The following is a 16590-nucleotide window of genomic DNA, read 5'->3' on the forward strand; positions in this document are numbered from 1 at the left end:
GCAATACTGAAAATGTGTTTTTATTAAGACTTCACTGTGTCTCTGTTTTTGTAAAGGGGAATATTAATTCTCAATTATGTAATGACAGCACTTTGAGGCTGGTGAGCAAAAACCTTGAATAGTAGTAGAACAAAAGAAGGATGCAATTTTGGTGCTGGGAAAAAAAAGGATAACAATGAGATAAAGTGCAGCATAACTGCAGATCAAATTAAATAGTACAGTTTGGGAAATTGTAGCTGACAACCCAGTAAACACTGAGTAAAGGCCATGGTGGTGAGAATCAAGGTTTCTGCTGGATCTAAAGCAAAAATCTTCAGAATCTTGGCACTGTATGAAATGCTGAAAAATATATTAACAGCAACATGGAATAATCAATTGCAAATAACAGCAGGAGAAGACAATTAATACCTTTTCACAACCAGTCTCCAAACTACGTAACACTATGTGCCAATAGCAGCGTTGAATTTTTGATTGTTTGCAGTAAAGGTAACACAGGAAAATCCTAAGGTTAAAAATCTGATGGTGCAGAAGTGCTGGGCATGTACATCTCCATTTAATGCAATTTAGCATCACAGACTCATGCCACCTTTGAAAATCAGGCTCTAAAAAGATAAAACTCACAATTTATCTGGGCAAACTTGGTAATTAAAGATAATTAAAGGCTGTGTTATTTACCTGAAGGAACCAACAAGGGGCAATTTAAACCTGGATCCCAAATAAAATGTAGAGGACTGTCTTTAAGGAGATTCTGTGAGAAAACATCTTGCATAAGCAGGAAGGGTTTTGAACATCTCATTTATTCCTTGGTATATAACCTCCTTCTGTCATTGAGGGCACTCAGACAGCTAATGAGGTAGGTATAGCACAACCAAGTCTTTCCTGATAAATAACAGTGATGGCAACACTTTCAGCCTTATCGATTGGTCTAGAACAGAAACCATGATGATAATGGGTTTACATATCCCTGAGAGGGAGTATAAAACAGGAAGAACAGGAGTCTTCTCCATAGATTTTGGGAGAAGGGCCATCACTGCACTGCCACGCTTGGAAACGTTATATGAAATAAATCTATTTGCACAACATTGCCGCGAGACATGCGTGTTTTATAGATGGGGGAGCCAGAAAAGTTAATTGACTGGCCTATGGCCATGAAAGCAGTCAGTGACAGACCTGGGATTCATGATCAGAACTTCCTTGCCTCCTGCACCACATTCAAACATTTATCTACTTACTGGCCAGAGGCTCACTGCACGGTTGTTCTAGCATACTGTATGAAGATAGTCATGCAAGGGATGTAGCACAAAGTCACTGAAGAACAAAGCACTCTCTGTACCAGAAAGCAGATTTTTTCTGGAAGCTGCGTGCAATTGGGAACCTCTGGTGGGAAGCACACATCTGGTTTCTTCACCCTGGAATGTCTGGTGGTTAAGGCTTAGCACAATGAGGACCATTTTAATGACTAAATGTAACAGAGATAGCCCATACAGGCATAAATTACAAGGTGTCTGGTAATGGAACAACCTTTTCCCTACGCTCTTCTGACCCTTAAAAAACAAACTTTAGCCTGGTTAATTCAGTGGGCTCATCACATACAACTATAGAACAGTCTATATTTCCATGTCCACAGGTCGGATATCTCCAGTTTTGTGTTCTTTTACCCACAGTTCCCTGTCTTTGGCAGGATCCACTTTCCGAAGCAACTGATCCACGAGCTCTACTGTCTAAAACGAAGAAAACAAGAATCAAAATGTCAAGGGCACATTTCAAGTAGAGACAGTCATTGCTCTGAAGTACATAGCAGCTATGGGCATGCCTATGTTGCATTTGCAAACAAATGAGAACTGCACATATGCGAGACCTGGTGGACAACAGCCAGATCTGAATGTGAAGCCTCGTAGCAGGAAGCAGAGAAGAGGCAGACTTTTAACGTCAAGCACAGACGGGCTTCCTATGCCAGGCATTGGCCAGTCAGTCTCTGACTCCTGTCCCACAATCTGTACCTTACACCAAATACAATCATGTAGTGAGGTCAGCATACATTCTCTGTATTTCAATATTTGAAAACGAGCCAGTTTTTTAATAAGAAAAAAATATATACTCCCTCCCCCAACAGTGAAACTATTTACCGTCTTCCTTGCAAGAACAGATGACCTCAACGAGTAGCGCAACACGCTGGGAGAGCTAATAGTGACTCATGCTGGCTAAATGTAATGAAATTCATTGTGTCTCCCCCAGCAAAAAGCTGTGATCCAGCAGTATGAAATGTAGCCAGGAGGAGTCTTGGAGGAGCAGGACTTGTAGGGTGGCAAGACAGTACTGCTGCAGACTAACAAACTGATCGCATACACTTTTCACATCTCCTTTTGATACAGGTCAGGCAGATCAGGATAGGGACTGTTCTGTTCAGCTGAAGTGCAATAAAGACCAAAGGGACCGAACATAAAGCAGACTTACACTTTGGTTGAACATGTCTGTCTCATGTCGCAGCTGTGTATACTGGCAAAGATGCTGCCGAATCATCTCCACCCTTTCAACTTCTAGCCTCTCAAGCTCCTAGACACAAAGGAAAACAAGTCCATATTTTTCTTGGAAGCTGAGCTTGAAGGTCCACAGAAAGGATGACACACAAAAGATTGCTAGTCAGTGCGATACTACTCCCAGGTCACTCTTTGGAGCTGAACTCTGGTTGCACACCCCTCCGAGTTGCAGAGAATCTGAGACAGTAGGCAACAGAAGTCACTTCAGCCCGAGCCTAATGACAGAAAAGAAGGTGAAAACCTTTCCAAAATTGAGACAACCAAGGCAGAGAGAGGAGCTACTGTTTTCACGGACGCTGCAAGCAAGAGGGAATCTGGTTCCTGCAAGAAGCTTTGCATGCTTTGCTGCTAGCTCCAGAAGTTACAGTGATTCCCTGGGTAAGAAGGAGTATGGCTCAAAGGGCCTGACTTCCCTTGCTCTAAAAAAAAGTGCTCTAAGAGCACTTTTATCTGTTCACCAGATGATGAGCTGGGACAAGGCTCCACCTCACTCAGGTGGCAGTAAGCAGACCCGAGCAACGCTTTAGTTGAAAAGGCAGGTGATTTCTAACTTTCCTCCTGATTTTTTCTGTCTCCCTCTTCTCCTGGATTCTGATATTATACCTCCAAATCTGCATTTAGTCCCTCCTTGTCCATCTGAGCAGCTGCAATGGAAGCAGGATGCTATGGAAGTCTGCTGTTAAAGACAAATACTGGAATGGACCTTGCTGTTTCACTAGGAAGCTCTGTATTCACAAGGACATCAGTGGGGCCAAATCTTAAAAAAAACCCCTGCCTTCAGAGGGCATTTCTGGTGTCCACTTACTGGGCATCATGGTGGAGTGCAACCTGAACATACACAAGCAGGCAGGCTGCTACACCGACTTCCCTGTGCTATCTGCAATTTGTTAAATGTCTTTTGGGAAACAGATCCTTCATTACAGTACAAAAATCTCAGGTGGCAGATTATCTGCATGGGGAGGAAGAGGAGCAAAGGAGCTTATGGTATGGACAGGACTGAAATAGACTGAGCTCCTATTCCTGTAGCCGGTTGATGTACTGCCCTTAAGGAAAAAATGGCCCACTTTGAGCTCAGACTGCCTTACTTAGGGCACAGATGCACAGGAACAGAATGCAGAACCCAGTGTGCTAGTGCTGGTAAGCACACCATAACCAGAACATGCGTGGTGTCTGCACCAGAAACTGCAGGGAGGAAGGTATGCAAGGAAACACAAATCTTCAGACCTTGACTCTCTTGACTTTGTATTGAATATGAACTAATCTGTATCTGAGCTGATCAGAAGCAGACTGTTTTTCAATTTAGATTTTATATTAATGTATACCAAGACTCACCTTCAAATGCTTCTCAGCCTGAGTATCACAACTGCTGTGCAGCCTGCAGATTATGACTTCCCTCTTGAGCTATCTAGTAGAGGTCTTCTGAGTCCTATATCTCCAGAAGCAAACACGCAGCTAACATAGACCTGGCTGTATCTGGACACAGTGTCACTGATGGCCAGTATCATCTGGATCAGTGAGAAACCACCAGTGAAGGTGAGAGGAGAATCAGATCCCTTATGTATAGGAACAGCCAACTTTTTCTCTCTTGTTCTGCGTTTGGGAAGATACCTGCCTCCTGGTTTTCCACTCACCCATTTGCCTCTACTTATTTACTGCAATTTAAATATTGCACTGACAGACTTCCAAATACTGAGCAATTTATCACCCTGCTTCTTATTAGGAGGATTTTACAGCTTCGTGTTTGTCCAACGAGAAAAATACATGCAAAAGACATTTTTATTTCCCACTTTTGAAAGCAACTGGCTGTTGCCCAGAAGGGCTCTAAGGTATGACATGAGGGAGGAGCCCTAAAGCCAAAGTACAGGTATTTCAAGGAATATAGCACATCAAAGCTCTATCTTGAGATCTTGTTGACTAACCCCAAAGGTATATGCCGTTAGGGTGAATACTGTGAGCTGTGTTAACTTCAGAGAAACAAAACAATAGGCAATTAAAACATGCCTCTTCTGAGCTGGCAATACTCAGCAATACTGAAGAAATTGTAAAATCATGGAATATAAAAATTCATTAATGTATAAATGGATTCTGTGATTTATCATGTTTTTCCATGTTGTCCTTCCACGTTCCTTCATCCTTCCTGTGGACAATTCCAGTGTTTTGGCCCCTAAGCAGCTATGAACTGGTGTCATGTTTCCACAAAGAAACAACTATTTCTTCCTTCCCCTAATGATAGGAGTTTTTCTTAGAACTAAGAACGGGAAATACAATGGGACATTTATCACCCACTTTTTCCCATTGCTTTGCACTGTAGCTATGAATAATGAATGTTGTACGCTATTACAATTTTGCAATGTTATGCATGTAAGATGCTACACAGAGTTACATACCAGAGTGGTGGTCACCATTTCCTCAAACCACTTGGACTGTGCTTGATTGTAAAGATCCACGCAGCGCATGAGGTCATCTCCTGAAAAGTTCAAGATAGGAACATGTTAGTCCTCTCTAGCCAGTGTTATGGAGCTTTAGAAGGAAACAGCAGTTCAGGTTTTGTAGACAGACCCAGAGGGTTTGAAGGTCAGTCCTGGTGGAGCTGAAGGCAGTTCTGTTAAACATTATTTATGAGGTATAACAACATTTCAACAAAATGCATGCACTTCATGTGTAGGAAAAGATGAGGTGATTGGGGCGAGAAAGAATGAGGGGGAAAGACAAGATTTTAAAAGGAAAATATGAACATTAAGCAATATTTACAAAATGCTCAGAACTATGAAAGCAAGTTACTTCAGTTAAAAAAATAAATGGTCATAGACAGAAAGTTATATCTGAAAGATAAAATAACTGCAATGGGAAATCTATAACAAGGGGCAAGTCTCCCCCTGCCATGCACCGTAACAGTGGCACAAAGTGCGGGAGGGCAATGAGAAGACTCTCACAAAACTCTGGGTTAATCCCATCTGCTCTTGAGCTCTCCCATGCTTGTTCAATAAATGCTTGTAACAAACAATTTCAGAGGACCCAAGAGAACACAGAGAGGCTGTGAATCCATCTGGATAAAGACCATCTCTCATGGAGCCTCCTGTTGCTAACACGTAGCTTTTATTTCTCCCCTAATGGTTGTCTATACACATGGTCACACTGTGAATAACTCTTCTCAGTCTCCTCAAAACCCTGACAGGCTATCCTGAGGTTTTATAAGTCTCAGAACTATGAAGGACCACTCTGCCAAGGAATGGACCCATGAAGGGATGAAACATGGAAGGCCTAGTTAAACCAGATTTCCAGCAAATGTACTAACAGAGCTGCACATATCAGCTTTGCAGATCTCAAGACAGTTCCTGATGGATCCTGTAGAAGTGGTTTGAGCCTCTATAAGACATACATTGGTCATAACAAGTAGCTGTGTCCTCAGTACAGTATAGCACACACTACCATATCCTCATTTTAATTACCAAGTATACATAGCTGTGGGTGACTGTGATTTAGGGAAAAACCAAGGAAGGAACTACGATTTAAGGAAAAAACATCCTCAGCTGAGCTTCTTTGAATCTAACTTTGAAAGTTTCACAAACATTTAGTTATTTCAGCACACTTTCACAAAACAAAAGTACAATTCACCCTCCTTTTACTGTTCTCATCCAAATTATCAAAATCGTCACTTTGTGACATCTGACTTGGGAAAAATGGGCTTTTTTCCTTCAGAGAATTTCATACCGAACAGATTTGTAGCACGGTTCACTTTGACTTTGTAGCTACAATATTAAAAAAACCAAGAAACGCATGGGTGGATGGGCAGTTGCATCCCACCTTGTTCCTGCCATCCTGTGTTTGCCTCCCACCGCTGACAGACACAGGTACTCACCTGCCTGAGTGGACTTCCGCCTCGCCTTCTTAATTTCCTCTTCTGTCTTGTTGCTGAGCTTCACCTCTAGCTGCTGTGTTTTCACTTCCAGATCCTTCTGTCTCTCTGTCAAAGCTTTCCGGGCCTTGGAGTAATTAAAGAAGAGTCAAATGTTTTAGATTAAAAGAGCTGCCAGCTACTTTCAGCCATATACGACTCCTTCACACAAGTCAGTAAGAAGTCAGGGACTCTGCACAAAACTGGGTCTTAACTGGGATTCAAGTTCTTAGGACACCATGTGCTGTTCAAGGATCACCAACAAATCACAAAAGCATCTGAACTCTTCATAGGTTCTTAGAAAGGCACAGTACAAAAGGCATCACCAGACTTTCATGTTTCTTAGTAACTTTCTCACTGTTTCTGGAAGAACGGGGAGCTGGAGCTTCTTCCAAATGTCTTAACCAGCATCACTGAGACACCTCTTCTATTGCTTTTCTAAGGACCTAAACTGTTGAAAGAGTTTGAAATATATTACAAAATTTATTTGTAAGTACCTTCTGGACTCAATATACACTTATCTGCCCCTCTAACAATAGGATCTTTTAGACTTATTTCAGAAAAACTAATTCAGGTTCATGACAATAGCAGTTCGTACTGCAGAAATCAAGAACCTGAGACCTCATTAAAACAGATTATTTAAATTCCCTTAAAGTTCATCAGGCTTTTAAAACCTCATTTATCAGTATCATTACTGAACTTATACAGGCAAGTTAGTAATATGTTTTAACAAATAAACATCATGACCACATATGCGTGTTGTCACCTCATTTACTGAGGTTGCCCAAACACATAAAATAAAAATAACTTGTCTTGCACAGACCTGTTATAAAATAGGTCACATTTGTTCTTTATCCAGTTATGGTGTTAAAAACTAAATTTGAATGATTATATATTGTTAGCACCTTGCAGTTTTCTATAGTCACACTAGTCTGGCAAGTTACTATGCTCTTGAGGTATTACTTGAAGTTTTTCAATTTGCAGTTTTAAAGACACCATGCTTGGTTCAGCAGGTCGCAAGAGGGAGCTGCAAGAAAGCACTCTGGTGAGAAGCTCTGCGCTTCAGCAGGCACACTGCAGACATGGCTTTTCCTTTTTTTTATTCCTTCTTCTCAAGGTGATTCTAATTCATTCTTTTCAATATCCCTGCCGAGAACTGTGTTTCTTTGCAGATATGACTGTGAAGAATTCATTGTTTTGCAGAAAAATGCCTTCTGTGAATACATACAGCCTAATAACCTTATGTATCCTGCAACAATTCTGTCCCTGGGCAAACTTTCTCATGTGCAGTCTGATCTTTAATGAAAGCCCAAAAAACCTTCTGGGTTGACTAAGCATGGTGTGTTCCTTTCCACCTTACACCCAAGAGCAAACTGCATTTGGCATAAGCGTCTTGGCAGCCAAGGCATGGGTATCCCATTTCCTGATAGCTGGTCCTAAGAGAGCACTTTATTGTGGGTATAACTCTCCCTAAATCACAACTTCAGCTACCTACTGGATTTTCATGTTAAAACAGCCCCCAATACTAGTGTGCTGCTGCTGTTTGGGTTTTTCAGGTGTGGATGTTTGCGGTGAGGCGATGAAAATGGGTACTGGGAGAGGCTTTGTGACTTGCCATGCCAAGTTCGAGCTGCCTTCTTTGGCCATCTGCTCTTGGCCGCTGCACAAGAGGATACTGAGCCAGGTGAACCTTTGGCCTGACCCTGCTGCTATTCTAAGACAAGTTTTTTTAAATTTTGAGGGCAACAGATGCGACTTCCAGATGCACACAAGCAAGGAGTATTTTCATCAAATGCATTAGCAATATATTGCCCCAAATTGGGAAGGGGAGGATGAAACAAAGCGTCAATTCAGCAGTAATGCCTTAGCCCTGCCTGCAGCCCTCAGTTTCCCAAATCTCAGCTAAGCAGCAAACCACGTCAGGGGCCTGGCAAAGCAGAAAGAACTCAGCAGAAATCTTTGTGGTTCTTTGAGGCAGAACAGAAACTTTTCACAGGGCAGCTGCTTTTCTGTCCAAACCAGCAGTATCTCATAAACTCTCCAGTATGTTCTCTGCTCCCACCTTTTCAACGGCTGCATAGCGGCTCGCCAGATGCTTCCGTAAGTCTGCGATGTGGTGGTCACACTTCTTCATATCTTTCTTAAAGTTCTCTCTGAAGTTAAGCAGGGGTTTCTCTACCTCACTCTGAAGCTGGTAATGAAAATAAAAGGAAGAAATGGCAATAACGAGGAGCCGGGCAGTAATTCCTGGCTCTTCTGCTGAGCAGAGCTCAGGACGGAGAGGAAACAATACACACACCACAGTCAAAGGCAATGTCATACAGCAACACTTCTCTTCCCCAGAAGAACTCTTAGTGAAGCTACCACAAAACTCAGCTCTTCACAGGACAGCTCTGTTAAGGCAGTATTTACTGAAGGGAGCAAAAGGACAGCAATCTTGTCTTCCTCTCTCCCCGTTAAATCGTATCTCTCTTCTTACACATAAGACCCAATGACAGGCAATATCCAGAGCACTACTTGAGGTGCTCTGATTCTGGTCTGACTGATGCAACTTGCTTAAAAGAACACAAACTAAAGCCGCTAACCCTTATTGCAATAAGGTGAGTGAGTGCACTGTGGTGACACATCTGCATTTCTTGTATAGTGAAAAGAGATCCAGTAAGGGCACAATTTATTTCTGCCAAGTACAAGGGAGCCTACAAGAGTACAAGAGAAGCTTGAGTATTTAGATGAAACTCTTTTAAGTAGTAGCAAGAAACCACTGAAATGAACTCAGGAGAGATCCATCAAGACCGCACACATGATTTATCTCTTACAAGCAGGACTTGACAGTTGGTAATACACAACTCTGATAGAGTTGTTATCATATTGCTCTTTGGCCGTCTGATACACCGTTTTGACATCTAGGAAATGTGCTCTGAAGGGACAGATATTTCACCTTCCCAGAAGCAACCACATACTTCTTTTCTATTTTCCCTCCTGTGAGGATGCTGGACTCCGTCAATGCAGGTGAGTTGGGTTCATAATCACCTAACATGGCCCACAGTGGAGCAGCACCAGAGTCCCTGAAAGCAAGTACTTCTGGCCTTTCTCCATTGCTATTTTAATGGAGAAGGAAACTTCATTCAAGCTCAGTACAATCTTTAAATGGAGAGAGGCTACAAAGACAGTCAAGGCCCTACAGTAAACATCCAAGAGAGGTTAAACAAACCTAAAGCAGAGCTTGTTTAGGCAGATGAAGACTGGCACCGCAGTAATCTAACATGGCCGACAGCTATCCGAAGGTCAGATGCAAGGGTAACAAAGCCAAATTCTTCTCCATGGGGCCAGGCAATGTCACAACAGACAACTGAGCTTTAGGAGGTTCAGGTTGAATGTAATTTAAAAAAAGAAAAAGTCACCAGAATGGTATCTGGGCACCAGAACAGGTTGACCAGAGAGGTCTTGAAAACTCTGTCCTTAGAGATATTCAAGACTCGGCTAGATAAAGATGTAGCTGACTTGATCCGCTGTGGGTGATAGTCCTGCTCTGACTGGGGGGGGTTGGACTAGAAAATTCTGGATGATATTTTTATGACAGTCTCATCAGGATGGGCCCAGACAAGCTGATAAAGACCTTTTCACAAATCTGTGGTCCAGTATGGTTACACAAGCTCTGTCAAGAACAGAAGTACAAACCGATAGCTGTGCCAGGAGCATTGTCAATGCTCAATGAAACAAGAACTGGAACAGAGAGAAGTTCAGGATGGCTTCAGTGAACTCCAGAGGCAATATATTACAATTGATAGAGATGTCTGTGTCCAAATGAGTCTGAAGTAGCTAAACAGTCTGCGTGCCCTTCAGACTGCTCCATTTATAAATAGATTAACCTGGGTAAACTACTCAACATGAGTCAATCATCCTCAGTGGAAGAAGTGGCAACCTGACTCATCTGACATAAGCAGACTCTGCTGTGACGAACCTTATAAAAATCCCCAAGGCCAGGGCCACACCAAACAGGAGGGCATTTTACCAGTAGTTCTACTTGCCTAATAGAAAGTAAAGATATTTGTTTGTTTCACATGGTTTATAATAGGATGAGAAACACTGAGATTCTCATAAAGGTGGGAAATTCATCGCCAGGAGGCTCAAAATGCAAACAAGGCAACTGCTTTCTCCAGTTTTGTGTTCTGGGAATCAAAGAGGCGGATTTCTCAGTGAAGGCAGTCATATTTCCTCTAGCATCATTATTCTGCTTGAATGTCCATCTTGCAAAAGGTACCATAAGCTATCAAAACAGACTCACACGTGAACGACCCAGGCTTTTAAATTTTGCATTATAGCTGGCCATATTTATTCTGTTTTCTCTCTTTTTTTTTTTCCTAGAAGATCTTGCTAAAAGACTTTCAAATGCATGCAATAGATAAAAAACCTATCTACCTTCCTAAGATGAAGAGATTTGATGCACCAGTATATACAGACAACTTTGACACTTACCCAGCACTGAATGGGTGACATGTGACAAAGGACTTGAAATCTAGAAGTTATCAGGTATAGGACAGAGACCCTGTATCTCTGTACCAGTATGGTAGAGACTTAGGCAGAAAGACAGAGGTGTGGGGTTAATCGTAGTATTACATGCTGGAGAAACTACACAGCTGAGTTACCAGAAACCACACTTTAAAAAATTCCTCTGATTTCACAAGTACTTATTTTTCCTTTGGTTCCATCAGCACCAGAAACACACAATTGTATCCAAGCCAGCCCATCATGACTTCAACTAGTATAACACGTGTGTATCTCCTCTTCCAGCAGAACTCACCTCCTGGAGCTCAGGGAGGGACAATCAGACAGCTGGGGAAGAGGTTCAGTGCCATGACAGCCTTCTTGAAGGAGTCCTCGTGTGCATGCATCTACAGCTGCCATGCCAGTTTGTACAGCCATTAGTAGTATAATAGTATTTTATGTTCCAAGTACCAAAAGAGTGCTGTCACCTTCTCCGACCTGTTCATGACTTCCAGTGTAACAGTGCCATGAAGGACTGTCACAGAAGTTGTTCAATGTCTTCACAGCCGGTGTTTACATTTGAATACTCTTGATGAGCTCTGCATTGTACTGACTGCTTGTGCCAGTACTGACTGGTTTCGTTCGACTACCAAGGAGAAATATAATTACTACTTCTAAGAATAACTTCTCTGAAAGTAATAGCAATAATCGATATGTTTAAAAGCATATTCTGTTAATAAAACAAAGCCGGAACTAGGAAGTCCCAAAGCAGGCACGGGAACAGTGGGGAGAGTTCAGAGAATGCTTACAGGAGTTTCTGTGCAGGGTTTAAGGAAAAGTAAAATAATGAAAGATCCCCTATACGTTGCCTGCCTACAAGCACACACCACTCCAGGGTGCATTTCTTCATCATGGAAAACAATACAGGAGGACAACGGGGAGCAAAAAGTATTTCACTAATTACAGCCCTGAAGTAGAAGTTTGAAGCAGAGAAGCAGGTTACCAAGGCAGCGGCTGGTTGCCTGAGTAACCCCTGCATAATCGCTTACAAACAGTGCAGAGCTATAATTTTCCTCCAGAACGTGGCTGTTGTGCTAAGATATCAGCCACTGTATTGAACTTCATCACCCACAGAAGTTAACATAATGTAACAGGATGCAACAGTATGTCACATGGGGTGGAAAAAAAAAACAGATAAACACCATAATTTGTACAAGAAATCTCCTTGGGCATCACTTGAGAGAAGATCGAGAAATAACATAAAGTTCCCAGGGCACTTTTCAGAAAGGCTAACGATATGAAGAAGTCAGAGTCCAGGTTCTCGTCCTTCCAGACAGACACAGTACATACTTATTGAGAAGCCAAATATTTTTTTTTGTTCCTTCGTCTACAGAAGTAATCTGTACAAGCTCTAGGTAAATTTACTTGAACAGGCTGGAAGTTAGAGCCCTACGTGAACAACCTCTAGAATCAATTTTCCTTCTATTTTTATGAAAAATTAAGGCTAGATGTGTTTTAACTTACTCATCTGGTAGATTAAATAAACTATGATTTTGGCAGGAAGAATGGACAGAGTTTCAGTAAGTTTGTTCACCAACTTATTAATTCTTCTAAATTTGTACCACATGCATGTGTATTTTCCCCACTAACAAGCACTCAAGGAAGATCCACATCAATTACAGAACAAAAAATCTTTGCAAAAGGAAGAACTATTTACCTTAGAAGAAAATTTGAGATGAACCTCTGCTTCATCAGCTAGACTCTTCTTTAGCTGAGCCCAAGCCTCTCCTAGTGTGCTGAAAGATCAGAGTGTGACAACAATCAATGACCTTTCTTCTGCACATCCTCCAAGAGAGATGTGTCAGACAGATGTGGTATAATCCTTTGTACCATATCTTGCTCAGCAAAATCAGTGAATAGTGATAGCAGAAATCTGAGAAGATAACCGATCTCTGTGACCACAACAGAATTATATTGGCATTATATGTAGCAGATCTTTGAAAACACTGTTCATAATGATCCCCGGGTGCATAGTCTCTATCAGCAAGATACTTCAGTACCTTATCCTTACCATAACTGTTTTTCTTTCTAATCCTTAAAATAAATCTTCACCAATGCAGTTTTTCCATTGCCTCTGCTACTTTACACCCTACTTTTGGTGAACAGATTATTGTACTTCTCCTCAGAGAAGCCTTTCAGTATTTGAAAATTACTCCATCTCCAAAACTACACCGTTTTCCAGCAGAGGTCCTCCAGTTGCTAAACTGGTAAGAGATAATTTTGCATCAGACCCTCTTTCTTCTACATATATCAGTATGATTGCTTTTTTAGACAACAGCGTGAAGTTGTTGATGAATAAGCTTGTGATTCACGATAGCCAGATCATTCTCCCACAAACTGTTATGTAACTGTATTCTTCACATCCTGTGAAAGTATAAAACCTGCTACTTTGTCCTCATTGAAATACATCTTAATTTTTTTCCAGTTAATATCTCTAGTTTAACGAAATAATTCTGACACACAATCTTTTCTTCAAATTGTACATACCATCCCTCCTACCTTTGTCTCATCTCTGATTACAGTAAACCCATTATTTATTCTGTTATAGGTCATTAACAAACACATTGAAAAACATCTGGACTTGGGACGAACGAACCTTATAGGATCTCACTCCATAGCTATTTCTGCACTTTACTTTTTGTAAGAAGTGGGTATGATTTCTTACATAGTTTTTGCACCTTAGGCTTTATTTAGGCCACATTTCTCTTGCCTGCCTACAAGAATTTCCCATTGCAAAAAGCTATACTAAATTAAGAGCTATGATGCTGACTTCTTCTGTTATTCCATCACTGGAGGAATTTAGGTTGGTTTGACATTGTTTGTTCTGTATGCATCCAGAACAATTGCTCATCACCTTAGTTTTCCACTAAGTGCTTCTAGAAAGCTTTATTCTACCACTTTGCAGAGGCTAAATAAAGCTGAGAGATCTACAGTTTCCCAGCTCCTTCTCTCTCTCCCCCACTCCCTTTTCAAATAGTTATATTTGCCCCTTCCTGAGAGCCTGAAAAATTGCCTGTCATCTGCAATTTCAAAATAATGGTCTGTAATCTCTGATGTTATTCCAATGAGTTCAGCCCTCAAGCACGGTGTTCATCACAGCTAAACAATCTGAGATTGTTTCACCTACCTAAGTACTCCCAACTCTTCTCTTTCCCTAGTCCCACCCTGAGGTTCCCTTCCATTGAACTATGTTATCTCATCTATTTAAGTAAAGAAGGAATTTCAGCCTGCTAAGCAACTTCTGCATCTCTTGTCCAACAATAATGACTTAAATGACCACGGATTGTATCACCTTCTGTGTATGTGCAGCAGCATTGTACTCACAGCAACTTGGACAGAACCATTCCAATACCACAAATCAGTCCTATCTCATCACCCTCGTGTCCCACTCACATACGTGATGGTGTGTCTTCTTAACCACCAGAGGAGGGCAGAGGACCCTTACTTTGCCCATACTTTGCGTCAATTCCATAGACCGCTGGACAACAAAGCTGGAAAATGCTCTGTGGAGTATGAAACCAGCAGTGGTAACCAGTGTGTTCACAAAGCAGTTCATGTGGTCCCCCAACTCACACCTTCTCAGGAATGAAAAGGAAGACCCTAGCAAATGGAGTGTGCTAGGCAGTAGTCCTCCTTTTGGCTCCTTCAAATCCTCCTGTTGGCTGCTCTTCCTCCCTCACTTTTGTAAATGGAATTTTTCCCTTTTCTGGGCTTCACCAATTCCCAGGATCTTCTCACTAGCCTCTTCCTGGCCCTAGCCAGTTTGGCCACCACAGCACCAAGGAGAAGAAACTCCAGCAGGCCCTCCTTCCATTCCCTCACCTTACCACCCCTCCAGGCAGAGCACCACCAGGCAGTGTTCCTAGCTCTCTGCACTCTTCCATGTCCCCTTCAGTTCCCTACTTCAACATTTTTTTTATGCTTTGGTCCTCATTCCCTCTCTTTTCATCTACTCTCCCCTAGTTTCCTTCCTCTTCATTTTTTCAGGCATTCCCCCCTTCTCCTATTGGGGGTAGGAGTAAGTGGGAGGAGGATGTGGAAGAAAGCGGTTTTAGCTTTGCTAGGAGCAAAGGTTTCTAGGGGAAAGAACAGAAACCATTGTCAATGTAGGTGCTTAGAGAAGTAATAGCCTCTTGCAACTTCTGTCCTTGCCTACTTAAACTGAGCAAACACCTTGTGCAGCTTCACTGCCAGCAGAAACACACTGTGTTAGACCTAGGGTGAGGACAGTCATTTCCAACCTTGGCTTTCAGTGCTTAGAGGATTTGTGTCTTCTCATTACTGAAGAACTGCAATCTAGTCTGAAGTGCGTTGCCTAACACCTTCCTAATTTCCAAAGTGTGAACATGCTGTAAATAAAGGACAACCTGCTGCTCTTCTTGGAGAGCCAGGCCCCTGATGAGAAGGCATCCTCCCTCTGTCTGTGCTACTCCAATTCTACTGCCTGACCTTATGGATCTACTTTCATCAGGATATATATTCCATATATTCTTCCACATTCAAAGTAATTTAGTACTCATACATGCTAATTCTTAAAGGAACTAGTGCTGGCTAGGACAAGGATAGTATAAACACATTATTGGAAATGCAATGTTTTATAGACATATTCCTAAAAATTTACCATGAACATCTTCAAAAGAAAAATACTCCAAAGAAATTCTATCTTCCCTAACACACCCAGGATGCTAAGCTAAATAAACCTCTAGTCAATGGGAGAGCTCAGCAAAAATATGTGTACCTGCGTGGGAGGAATGCCTTTTATGTTAAAACGCGTTCTGCAAAGGCAGAGAGACACACTTACCCTTCTTCCTGAGCAGCCAAGGAATTCTGAGACAGTTTGGACAGGTTCTTAGCATATTCTTCCTCAATCTTTATCCTACACTCACACACAAACACACAGAGAAAATAAAAAGACAGCAGTAAGTAAGCTTTAAGGCAGAAACCCACACACATAATTTAAAGAAATTCTCTGCATTTTAACAGATCTTGCCACGGGAATTTTCCTTTCAGTTTCCAGGGCTTGGCAGCACCAGCTTCAGGATCCATCTCTCCCCTCCATATGCTAAAAATGCAGTGGCAAGAGCAGGGATATATGCAGGACAGCATGTGCGATAAAATTAGGAGAAAAAGCTACAGTTCTGGAGAGGAAATAACAAGGACAAAGTGTTTCCACTGTGCAACATGGATTGTCTGCAAAACTGAGCTCACTTGAGAAGCATGTGTTTCAGTCTGCTGCTAAACGTGAGGTTGCACATCCTTGAAGCAAAGATGAAGATCCATGTGAAATCCAAATGAGGTTTGGGGTGCTGGATTGCACCTTTCCTAGGGATACCGAATGCTTCCTGTTCCCTGTTACAGGTGACAAAGCTGCTGAAGATGTGGCAGGGGCTTCTGTTCCTGACACATGGTGGTGCAGCCCTTGCCCTTCACCCATCTCACCCACTGCCCTGTCCTTCTCTCCATTTACTCAACAGCACCACACCAGGAACAGGATCTGAGCTTGCCAGAGGTGGGTCTGCAGAAGAAGGAAGCTGTTAGCACACAACCACTATGGGAATGGCTGCAGGGAGAAGAGCAAGCGCAGCTGTTTAGCAAGGGGACAAGGGTAAATGC

The 16590-nt window shown here is 42.1% G+C and overlaps 1 protein-coding gene across 1 annotated transcript in view; it reads right to left on the bottom strand.

Moving 5' to 3' along the window:
• Nucleotides 1-781: 781 nt before the first annotated feature.
• The window catches only part of GAS7 (growth arrest-specific 7), a 63426-nt gene continuing 47617 nt past the window's right edge, over nt 782-16590 (bottom strand). Inside the window, exons 7-13 of the mRNA XM_009885292.1 lie at nt 15779-15853; nt 12635-12713; nt 8495-8623; nt 6397-6520; nt 4925-5004; nt 2455-2553; nt 782-1721 (exon numbers count right to left, since the gene is read on the bottom strand). Coding sequence (XP_009883594.1) covers nt 1608-1721; nt 2455-2553; nt 4925-5004; nt 6397-6520; nt 8495-8623; nt 12635-12713; nt 15779-15853 — 700 coding nt within the window. The 3' untranslated portion in view covers nt 782-1607. The remainder of the gene's footprint in view (nt 1722-2454; nt 2554-4924; nt 5005-6396; nt 6521-8494; nt 8624-12634; nt 12714-15778; nt 15854-16590) is intronic.

The sequence above is a fragment of the Charadrius vociferus genome, unplaced genomic scaffold, assembly GCF_000708025.1.
Source record: "Charadrius vociferus isolate BGI_N301 unplaced genomic scaffold, ASM70802v2 scaffold415, whole genome shotgun sequence".
Taxonomy (NCBI): Eukaryota; Metazoa; Chordata; class Aves; order Charadriiformes; family Charadriidae; genus Charadrius; species Charadrius vociferus.